The 13,357-nt window shown below is 32.6% G+C and overlaps 1 protein-coding gene across 5 annotated transcripts in view; it reads right to left on the bottom strand.

Moving 5' to 3' along the window:
• Positions 1-9,270: 9,270 nt before the first annotated feature.
• The window catches only part of LOC113518917 (homeobox protein araucan-like), a 132,229-nt gene continuing 128,142 nt past the window's right edge, over positions 9,271-13,357 (bottom strand). For all 5 annotated transcript variants that reach the window (XM_031911373.2, XM_031911374.2, XM_031911377.2 and 2 more), the window contains one exon: positions 9,271-10,897. Coding sequence is in view for 1 of the 5 variants with exons in the window: in XM_031911377.2 (XP_031767237.1) it covers positions 10,894-10,897 (4 nt within the window). In the remaining 4 variants the exon portion in view is untranslated. The remainder of the gene's footprint in view (positions 10,898-13,357) is intronic.

Raw genomic sequence — 13,357 nt, 5'->3', positions numbered from 1 at the left:
CAGTTTTCAATATAATGAGTATACAGTGTTAATTGCTCATTGAGAAGCTTGTTCTTTGTTACATATAGACTGACAGCTAGTTTATAAAAAAATGCACCATAACACGCCGTCAGCTGCTGTCTATTGGCATCGAAGCTTAGCTTCTTCCGAAGTTGGCGAAATGTCAGTTATATAAAAGAATTATAATGAAGGCATTAATTAACTAAATGCTATTACAAAAAGGTGTTTCCACTTAAGAAAACTCAGGATCTTAATACCTAGTGGTCAATGATCATCTGTTATTATTGTGGTGAATGTAAACAACATTCCACACGCCCGGACACCGACATTTCTCTGAGCATATTAAAAAATCCAACATTGCTATCGGCAAGTTTCCTGAATATCGTGGAGTAATGTTTTGTTGACGATGTTAACAATCCTTATAGAATTGATTGGAATTTATACTGATATCGAACTGAAACAAATGGCTATTTAAACTTTCCTGAATCAGTACATTAAGCCTCTCTTTTAAATTCTATACATAACAATAGTTCGCATCACTAAAATAATTGCATTTTAGTATGCAAGCTATTGTTTTAGTAGGTATAAACTGTCAAATGTATCGAAGTAGTCGCGAGAGGATGGCGCTGGCGCAGGTCGGGCGTCCGGAAATCATATCATATAATAAAGCACATTGAGAAAGCGCCCGCTCGCTGCGTGATCGATGCCCACTGCACAGCGACAAAAAAAAAATAACAAAATCGACTTAGCAAACATGTTTAATAAAATGAATGAGCCGCCCGTATATCTTCACCTGCTTAGTATGACATAAATTATAATAACATTATGTTGTACACGTTCAAGAAGTCCCAACAAATTCTTATTCACTAGAAAATAAGACGTTTCACAAAAAATATTGTCAGTGTTATTAAGATGAGTTCAAAATAGAATAAAACTTGAAATTCTTCTAATGTCACCCCGCTGTTGAACATCGTATGGAGTGCTTTTGTATGTTTACATGAATAATGCGACTTTATTCGAGCTAGCTGTTAACTTTTCTTGGGATTAATTCCAGTTTTAGGCGCTGAAAAAATATCTGCCAACAAAATAGCTACCACGTGAAAGTATTAAAGCAGACGAACAAGAATGACGATGTACATAACACACGTGACTATGTTATTTTATCAATGTTATTGTTTTTGATTAGTTTCAGACAACAAAACCCCTACAAAATCTAAATGGAATATCACGATCGAACCCCTTAATTTCCAGAAGCAGTCTCCAATTATCGCTAAACAATATTTAGCGCCGATTAATCCCATAAAGTCTCGTTGAATTAAAATGTGTCGTAAAAATCAATTAGACAGCCCGTAGTGACGCAACCGCACACTTCCGAAGTCCCGAATTCCTTTTATTATCAATTAGATGGCTTTATGTGTGGAGTAGGTGAGGATTAGGCGTCGGGTCTAGCGTGCGTGTCTCTCGCGCTCGCCGAGAGCTTAGTCCCAGGGGACGGTGTGACCCCAGCTACACGATGACAGCTGCCTTTGTCATGTCCGAAGAGGAATTTTATACCGCGAAATTGACAGCGGAGTAACACCGTAACTCATGGATCGAGTTCACATACGTGTTACGATGAGCGCAATAAAGCATGTTCATTATTGCTCATGTTTATCGGCGCAGAGTAGGCTGCGCAGTGCGGGTTTCACGCAGCGCTCACCGATTTATGTTGTTTTATATCTTGTCTGCTTTTGTTAATGCGAGAACTAAATCAATCTGTTTACAATTTTAAAAGTAAATTGTAAGTGTAATGCCTTTTAATATTATAATGAATTAAAATGGCATGTTGTGAGACTTTTTGTTTTTGTATAATTACGTACCCGAGTCACGCATGATCGTCTTTGTCAGATATGCTAATATTATAAATTAAGATCTTTTTATTATAAATCCTCACTAATGTTATAAATGTGTAAGTGACTTTGTTTGTTTACGTATTGGTGACTTAATGGTTTGACCAATAGTCGGGAAATTTACCTTAAACTTATTTGGCATTGAGAAGGATTAGGTCGATCCACATGCTCCGATTTTTTTAATGGATAATCATGGAATAATAACCCCGATTGCGTTAACGGTATGTGCTGACGAGGCACCAGTGGGAGGTGATAAGTGAGAATGAAAGAGTAGGTCAGTTAGCCCATCGTGATGAATACAGCACGATGGTTTCCGGGGGGACCACAGGAGAGTGGACTTGGTAGTCCGCATTACTAACAATCCTTTCCCCTCAACATGTTCCTGTTATCCAGATATAGTTCATTAACAAGTTTCGCTATTGTTCGTGATGCAAGTGTTGATAGATGATATAAAATTAGCTCGTTTGCCTACCTCACAATCTAAATATTTATTTCTCAATGGTATTTACTCCTACTGAAAAGGGAATACAATTTTTAATACAACATCTTAATATAATAATACAAATGATCAGGTTTTCTTAAGTTTTAGGAATCTATACTGTTTCAAACATATCATACAAGTATAGAATATAAACTAATAATACAGGCTTATAAATTAAAGAATAAAGCTAAGTAATAAAACAGTTACAGTGATCGTAACAAATATACAGCCCCCGTTCACGAATATGACGGAAGAGCTAATCATCATCAATGCCCTAATATCTGCATCTATTGTCATATATAAAGGCGTACTTTACAAAATAAATGATTGTATTGAAAATTTCGCTGAGTTCCTGACTAACAATATTAAGATTATTCATAACTCTTTTGATTTAATTCAAATTCATTCAATTGTTTAAAAGTGATCGAGTAACAATCATCTTTACGTACTTTTATTTTTACATTTACCTGCAATATTAGTAAACTTTATCCAATTAAATTGTGATGAAATTTGCACGATTCCGAATTGTATTCTCAAGAACATCATTAATATGGGAGTTTCGTATAATCTCAGCTGTATATAGGAACTCATTTAGAGGTCCCACAATAATCCACAGCCCCGATCATGTAGGAATGCATCATTGATTCACAAGGTTATACCCTACATTTAGAAGTATGCCCGACTTCGGAATTTCTCTGCGATGGAAATATTAATGAGGCAAATCTTTGTTCTTGTTTCTATAGGAAATGACTGAAAAGGTGCAGTGAAATTAGAACTCAAATTATATAGTAGTTTTATAATAATATGTTTTTATGTACTTGAATTTATAAACAATCTAGTGGTCGGCCTGATGTTAAGCGGTAACCATCACCTCTAGGCATTAACAGCATTATAAACATTATAAAATAAACTATAACTTCGATGGTATTCCTTATTATTTTTCTTGAGGAATAAAATGTTATTACTGCATACCACCATATCTCACTCTTTAAAGTAAAATATAGTAATGCAAGCACTGCTGCTTGGTGATAGAAAATATTATTATAAATATTTTGATCTACTGCCCATCTGTCTATTAAATTTCAAATCCATTCTACATTCTAATATTTAAACATGATTGAGTAACTAACATCCAAACATCTTTACTAGTTTTTTATATTTATAATATTAGTAGTAAATAATTTATAATTAAAAAACTATTTATCTAAAATTACTTCTTAAAGATGCTGCTATGTTTTCTTTGATATTATTTATCTTATTGTAACATAAATAGATATTATGATGTAATTGCCCTGCCATGAAAAAAAAATCATTTGCACAGCTCAATTCTTTAGAAACTTTAAGTATATGAAGTCTGAGGGTCACAATTGAAATTAGTAGATGTCTATATATATAATTATATCATTCCTTAAAACCGTTTTGAAACAGATGTTTAGACATAATTATATTTCTGGGAGTGTAGCTATATACAAAACCCTATTAATATAATAAATGTGAAAGTTTGTAATGATGCATCGATGGATGTTGGTAACTTTTTTTTGTGCAGCTTAAAATGGCAAACAAGCTAACCACCTAATAGAAAGTGGTAACCGTCGTCTGTAGACATGAGCGGTATCATGGACATTACAAAGTTTACTGTTTTGCTCATGATGCTCCCCATGCGTTGTCATTCCTGAGGACTCAGGTGTTATTCCTCTGTACCCTAAATTCATTGCCATATCCCACCCTTTAATCCAAAACACAGCCATGGAAACATAAGTGATTCATAGTAGAAACACGAATGGGATAGAGGTGCCCATTGAAATGACTTTTGTACAGTCTCCCACTGCTCTTTAATGCTATACCTATTAAAGATATCCTAATGAAATTTAGTACACAGGTAAGTTATTTCTTAATTTATAACATAGGATACTTTAGTAGTAAATATTTTCAGGATCATTAAATACGAAAATAATTAATTATAATAAATTCTAAATGTATAAAAATACAAAAATATTTTAAAGTTAGTCAGCAAGTACCTATATATTAACGACATAATTTACTTAATCACGCCATTAATTACATACCTAATAGTCATAATAAAATTACCCTAAAGTTCAGTGTTTGATAAAATATTTAAAATGACTGCAATTACATAGAGTGTTATTTAAATAAATATATTATATTATGTTAATTATTATTAAAGCAAAATAATACAAAGATACAACGAAAAAAAAACACATCAATATACTTATGAACGATAAGGTAATATTAATATTCATCATAAAGTTGAGTTGCGGCGAGTCAGCACAGACGAATTGCTGTAGATAAATTATAACGAACGTTTTCAGTTATCTGAGATATTGGTCGGAATGCGAAGATCACAACTATGGACCGATCGATCTAACGATAGCGATCCTTACAGATCCGGTAGTCCGACTAACCACAGAGCACAAACCAAAGCTATTTATCGACGTCACAGAGATTTATGGACATATCTACTAAATCAACAATCAACCATCTATTACATTAAATCACAAATAATCTAAGAATCGATCATTTTTCTCTTAAGTCATCACCTTTAGTCAGTTTAATGCTTAATTACACTAACAAATTAGCTGTTACACTAATAACAAAGTATGTAAATGAACATCAATAAATACAAGCACTTAATTATGAAACATAATTTATAGAGTTTGATATATTCGATAATGTAATTGAAATAAATCCGACCGATCGAATCAGAGACGTCGTAAAATACAAAAATCTGTATAGAATCGCGATAAATAAAACAGGACGATCTCCATACATATAGGAGGAATATTACGCAATAGTTTGATTTATTGGTTTGGGCAAGGTGCACGAAATTCTAACGGGCGCTTGCCCTCACCAGTGCCAGCGGCGTGATAGAATTTTGCCTCGGCAATTTCCTCGTACGTATGAAAAACTACTTGAGAGTCCGCCTGTGATAAATGCGAGGGTATGAATAAATTTGCCCGTCTATAAAGAAATCTGGTGTGATTAGGTTCGACACCTAAGGCGAGCAGGTGAAGTTTTCTGAGATCCTATAAATGTAATTACCCTAAAATTTGACTTTCTCGCAGATAATCGCAAACATTCGAGTCTATGTTTGTACACATCATTATCTTTACTATGCCTCGGGTTGTATTTTATGATCTCAGTTCAGTGATCGCTACTGAATCGCTAGAAGCGATCATGACGATTTATAGATTATAATAGATGTTAAAAAGATTGAGATACGAGTGATTAAATAATAGTTTAAATTTGTAACGTTGCCCCGTTGGTGGGTAAAGTATATTTGGTATTTCTACGTCAACTCTTTTAATATATAAATGAGATAGTTTGTAAAGATATTATGTTAGTCACTTAATTACGATTTAATAACTAAACTGATTTAAATTAGTATATACTAAGTATATACTGGATTCATAAACGAGTACAGAGTATTTTTGTACAACCCCCGCTATAAACAAATGGTATGATATATAAGCATTTAATTTATATAAGTATCATAATTTAAAAAAATGTTTGTGATGCATTGTGTGCCATATATATATATATATATATATATATATATATATATATATATATATGAACTGGAACTTACAGATTTTCTCATCTTATCACTCAGTTATATATGATGATGATGTCATAGAACTTAAATTTATCTCTATATATTCATCCAAGGACATTTTCAAGATATAGATACTATGTGAATCGTAATGAGGGTAAGTTACCAAATTTTCTATAACACGTTTAACATAATTTCTTGGGCATATATAAATTAAGCACCTCTTTTATTATCTTACACCAATAAATATATATATCTATATAATAAAGTAAATTTAGGAGATAAATAACTACAATATCCTGGTGAAGAATGTGTCTCAGTTCAGTAATACACTAATATTTATATAAATAAAGCTTCGTATTTGTCGTAATTATATTTCAAATATTACTAAATCACCACGAGAGCAATGCTTACTTATTTTATTTTTGACTGCCCACTAAATCCATTTAACTTGTACACCTAATAAATGTTACAAGCTAAAAAAACTCGTATTTGCAATAAGAGCCATATCGGGCGAACAATAGCAGAATAACATCGGACCAGCAAACGACGTCGGAAATCTAAATATTTATTTGAATTACAGGCACGGGGTCGACCGCGAGCCGCCCATTTCGAACCGCAAAACGCTCCCAACTCTGACCAGAGATGAGACTAAAATATTTACTGTCTGTCCTATAATATGATAGAAATGGATTTAATTTAAAGTTCAAATTATTCCTTATTTCTAATGAACTTAACAAGTAATTAATATGTGAGTATATTTCGATCATTATAGATAATATTAGAAATCTTATCTAATAAATTAAAGGTACATTTATGCAATAGCAAACTCAATATTGAAGTTAGAATTCCAATCAATATAATGCGAGTGTTCAAGTGCTTCAAACTAAAACCAGGTGCGCCATCTGGCGACGTACGTTAGAAACAAGTGAGACGACGACGAACTAACAACTTGGTCAGGATTCAACATCTAAACTAGACGTGAACGGAAGCAATTAGTTCTTAGCAATTATTGACGATGGTGTCAAGGGCCACTTGCAAAGCAATATACGTGTATAGATTGATAGTTTCAAAACATTACAAACGTATCTTCTACATTGATGTTATTGTTCGTTTTTAAATTTATTATTTCTTTTTCATTGAGGATCTTAATGATGTCAGTTTTTTATTAGTTAAAATTGTAATTAATAAAGAAAATTGATTGCAGGTTTTAAGCGCCCATGTAATTCCCCTTAAACAAGTTAAACTAATTAAAAGCCATGACTTCAGCAAACAGTTTTATTATGGCAATCATCAGCAATGCTCTCTGATTTTCGTATGAGGCACCTATAAAATAATTCGGCCGCACGCTCGTCTGATTGGACCCATGGATTATTAGTCCCTATTTGTGTTGTCAATGTTTATGACCGTTTTATGATCACTGTTCGTTTTATTGCACGTCCAATTGCTATAGTAACGGTTTTGATTAAGTAAAGCAATCGAATGCGTTTTGTTTGTCGCTAAATGAGTGCACTTTATTGGCACTATCTGAATATTAAATATTTACTTTAGCATTCGTGTCCTCGTAAAATCACTGATATGCCAATTTAATCAGTTTATTATTGTGATAGTTGATTGATACTTACTTCATTTTATTCCTTGGATGAGTACGTACGGCGTTCCCTTTAATTGCTATATAAATGAAGGTGATATGCATATTATGATACAATTAAAGCAATATAACTATAAATAGATAATTCAGCGGCAATAAATAAAGCAGAAGATTATTTGCTACTGACCACATATACCTTTTAATATAGTTATACTCTTTAAGTTTTTAACGCTATTATTTTTTATCGACAATAGGATTGTAAAAAAAATATTTACAAATCAGTATACTTCATGAACGTCTGCGGAACCAGTTCGTGTATATGTCAAGATATGAAAATAGACAAAGTAAAAGATGTAAGAGATAAAAACCATCGGTGCTCTTCGAATTCCCTAAGGGACGTGGCATGAAGCGAAGCGCATAGATAAGTATTAGTATACTCGTAAATGAAAATCAAAGAGAGATTTTGTACAAAAGACATCAGCTTGGGTACTCTTTTAGCTGTGCTAGCATAGCTGTATTTTGGATTGAAAGCTAAATAGCCTGTGTAGTGTAAATGCACACAGTATTGCTATAGGCATCGTAGTGTATTCTGTGATCTTCACAGTACTATTCACATCTATAAGTGATGATTACTAATTGTCTAAAAAGATATTTGAATATTAAATACTAGTTGGAGCCCGCGGCTTTTTATACGTACATTTAAATAAATTGTAGACTTATATGTTAATATACTTAGATCATGATCCTTTGTGTACTTTATTTCATTCAAATTCATTTATGCATAATTGAGTATATTATATAAATATCCAAAAACCTTTACAAATATTGACGTTTATAATACTAGGATAGGGAAAACATTGGGTACTAAATAACACTACATTTAAAATGTTCTTTCTAACATAATTATTACTTTCGAGTTTTTTTTTTTTTTTATTCATCTGTATTTTACGTGATTGTCTTAAAATAATTATATTTAGCTACTCTGATACTCCAAAATAAAATATATAGCTATATTTTAATCTATGTGTACACAGAAATATACATGAGTACTACAAAGACTATTTAAGATTCAACCGAGTCCATAGTTACGGATTCTGGATAAGAAAATGCTCTTTAATTATCCAAAGTATTTTGTGAAGTTGGCAAACACTGAAGACCATAATTCTGTTACCTCTCCAAACTTGAAAAAACAGTTCTTTTATTACCCTTTAAGCATTGTTTAAGAGGTAAAAGGCAAGGGAGGGACCCCTCTAACCAAAGACTTTTACCGGGTCATTATCGACCTTTCCCTCCTTGTGCCCACATTCTTTTAGGCAAGATTGCTATTAGGTAAACCTGATTTTCTTATTTAAATCTTCAAAGTATTTTAATCAGGTATTCAAATTGACTTTTTAAACAGTGTCTGATTTAGGGACGTAAAAAAATAAGCATTAGTCATTTCTTATTATAGATATAATAAGTTTTTTAATGCTTTAAGTATTTGTAAACAAGTTCTTTTATTGCATTGCATATCTGTTTATAGCATTAAACAGATATTCATCCTATATTGACCCTATGATCAGAAAATTTTTTCGTTATAGAAAGCTTTACAAATTTTTTAAAGATCAATCAATGTATTTTTATTTAATTTATAATATTTTATTTACAATGACTTAAGTCTTCACATAGATATGAATTGAAATGTTTAACTAACAAAATATATGAAACTTATTAACATAATGTAAATAAAACGGGAAGGTAAATGTAAAATAAAATTTACTCCATTGAAATAAAGATTTAATTACAATCGTTACATAATTTTACTCATAATAATAATAGGTATATATTCTATAAATATCTATATAGAACATTTAATATTAAGCGAATGTATTCGATTTGGTCACAATGAAATTTTTATCTTGATAATATTACGTTGCAATATATTTTGTTTGATTGTATTTTAAGCCTCAATATTGTTGACCCACGTGTAAACTAACTTGTGACCTATGAATAAGTACTTGTACAGACTAAGGAATAAAATAAAACAAAAAAAAAACAAAAAAGAAGAACTATTGCAGTATTGGACGATACCTGACAAAAATTGCTATTTGATTTATCATATGCCACTCATAAATATCAAGTCATTTGATAGATCCAACCCAACCAACACGGTATCTTCCTGATATATTCATAAAAAATATTTTAAATCATTTTAAGCTTTGCTTATAATTTCTTTTCATAACCAGTTAAAATATGGCCTCAAAATTTTACTAGTCCAGCAAAATTTTCATACATCTTCATTTCTTTGTTTATCCGTTACTTTTTTACCTAGCACATACTTCACATGACTAAATCCAACATCAAACAAATAATATTCTATATATATATAATCCCGGATCCTGTCGAAAGTGACTGCGATCACTTTAAAAATAAAATATTCAGAATATATTTATTTACAATGTTATCTAATAATACTTTTAAACAATATTTATAAAATTCATATTGACGCGTTTACGGAGTGCGTCGCGTGTCACGAAACCATATTAATTACTTTGTACACTTCTCAAGAAACTAAAAATAGAAAATCTACAAAACATTTTATATACAATGACAACAACAATAACCAAATCGACGATTGCGAATCGATCCATACAGTAACAAAATTAAACAGATTGCGACGTAAACAATGTGAAACCAAAGTTACCATTCCCTCCTTACTACTGAATTAACAATCACTTACAACTAACAAAAGTAAAGTCTGGCACCTCAACTAATGAATAACTTATTGCTCCAAGAAAGTACTATAATAAAAAATTGGAAGAACTTATTAGCAAATCATCATAAAAGACCCTTATCTAACAATTATTCCAGCTGGAGACAAAAGTTAATGTATCATACAATAATTTACTAAAACCAATTGATGGTTAATTTTTTACACGTAATTGCGCTTTTTGTGTATCTATAAATAATTTGGATATTATTTCCATATTATTCTTAAATCTATAAAAATACTGAGCAACGTTGATTTCATACAATGATTCGTTTCATATTATTTTACTAATAAAGGACAACCGTCGACAGAAATCACATCAGAACCAAATTTTAAGTACTTATAATCCTTTTTACATTATAATGATCTGTGCATTTTAATTTAATAGTTTAAAAATTACACTAGGCCATATACAAAAAACGTATGCACCAAATCAATATAATATTACAGAGTCTACAAAATGTAGTTGTATATTTCGTAACCATAGTTTTATGTCCCTACAAATTGTTTGCATCATAAATCTTATAATAGAACTGAAACACTGTGCCACTGTGAAAATTTGTTAGTCCCTAGTGGTTGATGCATGGTGCAGCGACCCAGGTTTCACGTGCTTTACCTGCAACAAAAAAATAGCGTTTCAGATAAGTTTGTAATTACTTCCGTGCATATAAATAAGTTATATCAGTACTACCTACTTTGAAAATAAGTTAACCTTATAGACATAAAATTTTAAGTTAAAAAGAATAGCGGTATTTAAATTAATGAAAAAAGAAGTCCACTTGGATAGTTGTTTCGATTCTATCGCGGTGTCAGAGCAGCGAGCCCGCCGCAGCGTTCACACATCTCAACCAAAAAGGAAAAAAAAATAACCAATCGAGATGAGGTGACGAAACGTTCAGTCTCATTATCTGAGAATTTATTAACGAATCGTTTGGACCGGAAAACCGAAATGTGAAAGAAATAAAAATTCGACCTCAGCCGCGGTCATCTAAAGTTTGTACAGCGTCAATGAAAAAAGAAGTCAAACAGGTTATTCGAGCGACCTGCGACTGAATGAAACAAAGAAGGACCCGAGCGAGGATCAAAAGATAAGAGAGGGTAGATTAGAGCGTTAAAAAAAGGCCTTAATGCAGAGGTAGTGTTGTGAATGAAGAGGATCCATTGAGATTCCACGCCCACGCTCGCTTGTGGTATCCGTTGGCCGCGTTATCGCCTTCCGAGACCATCCAGGCTGCCGATCCCGAGCGCCGCGCCGCCACCACCAACATTTATTGTCCATTCATTTTTTGTCTTATGGACAACTCTCGCTTTGTATTATTTAAATTGACTGCTTTCAATGGGATTACGTCTAGGTATACTATATTTTATTTACATACGGATCGATCATTGGATTTTTAAAATGGAAGCAACAATATGTCAGCTCACAAACTAAATCCTTACAAATATTTAACAAGATCAATTCGTGATCTGGCGATATCATTTAGCAAAATAATAAGTTAAAACCATACAGGTAGGTATGTTATTTAAGTTGAAAATAAAAAAAAAACTGTCAATTCGGCATGTTCTTTTTGGGGCTACTTTAGAGGAATGCCGCGATAAGGAGTTATTTTCGCGTCATGGAATTCGAGGGGACAAAAAGGCGTGAAAACGAAAATAATACAAAACGTTATAGAAGTGAATTTGTGAGCGTTTGGCTAAAACAAAATTCTTGGCGATGCCGCTCTGTGCGGCGGCGTCGACGATAGCGATTTATTGTAATGAGACGCGGATACCGCCGCCGCAGTCACCGTTTCTCAGAAAACCTTTATAGACTCCAAGAAAAATGTAACAAGGAGTACCATAAGAGAACTAAATAGATCTCATCTTCACACGATGATATTAGAAGTTTTAATTGTAATCAATGCATTTGTTTTCGTTTTATTTTATATTATCTTAGTCTCATAAATTAATGTCTTCAAAATAAGCATTATCCAGCAACAATAGACAATTTTTGAGTGACTAAAGATATTTCGATTACATGTAATTTCTTCTAATCATACTCTACTTACTATGTTGTTTTAACATTGGATGTTAATGATACAGTATGAGTTCTAAATTTAATTGTCTAATTAGATGCAATATAATATGAACTGACTTCAATATTGTTTGCATTTGTCATTACAAAATCTAATCAGTAAGATTTTTTTTTTTTTTTTTTTTTTTTTTTTATAGAACTTAGAATGGCAAACAAGCTGACGGCCCACCTGATGGAAAGTGGTAACCGTCGCCTATAGACATGAGCAGTACCATGGACATAACAGAGTATACTGTTTCGCCCATGATACCCCCATGCGTTGCCATTCCTGAGGACTCAGGTGTTATTCCTCTGTACCCAGTAAATTCACGCCATATCCCACCCTTCAAACCGAAACACAGCCATGCAAACACAACTGCTTCACGGTTGAAACACGAATGGGACAGAGGTACCCAAGCATCGACTTTTGTACAAAGTCTCCCTCTGGTAGCAATCGACTTTTGTACAAAGTCTCCCTCTGGTAAAAGATGGGTTAGGTCATATACGCAATTTATATAATCAATTTTTATCTATGAAAATTCATCAGCAAAATGCTAAAAATTAAGTAAATTACCTACAAATTATTCAAAATTAGATGTTACTTTTAATTATTTAAAAGCAATGGCATATTTCCACCACACATACTTTGGTTTAAAATTACCGAAAATATAAAAATTCTAATACACAAACTTTGACATAGAAGCGTTTATAAGAATCCATAATCACATCTTTACATTACAGAAATCCACAGTCAATGTCTCATTTCTACAATAAAATATCCATGTTACGCGTTCGTATAACCGGAGAAGCTAATTTGGACAGGTCACCGACGCGTACGTAGGCGTGCGGTGCTCGTCCCGCTGACACTGACAAATGACGTGAGATTGCAATCTCGCCCTCGCGTCGCGCGACGCCCTTCCGCGACTAAACTCCATTGTTTTCAATTACCGACATGACACCCCGGCGCGACTCTTGGCTACTAAACCGCAACTCTGTTTATGGATCTCTAAATATCTTTACTAC

Source organism: Galleria mellonella, unplaced genomic scaffold (assembly GCF_026898425.1).
Source record: "Galleria mellonella isolate WM207_F2 unplaced genomic scaffold, CSIRO_AGI_GalMel_v1 utg33, whole genome shotgun sequence".
NCBI lineage: Eukaryota > Metazoa > Arthropoda > Insecta > Lepidoptera > Pyralidae > Galleria > Galleria mellonella.
Note: the sequence above shows the minus strand (reverse complement) of the source record. Positions and strands in the feature narration are given on the sequence as shown.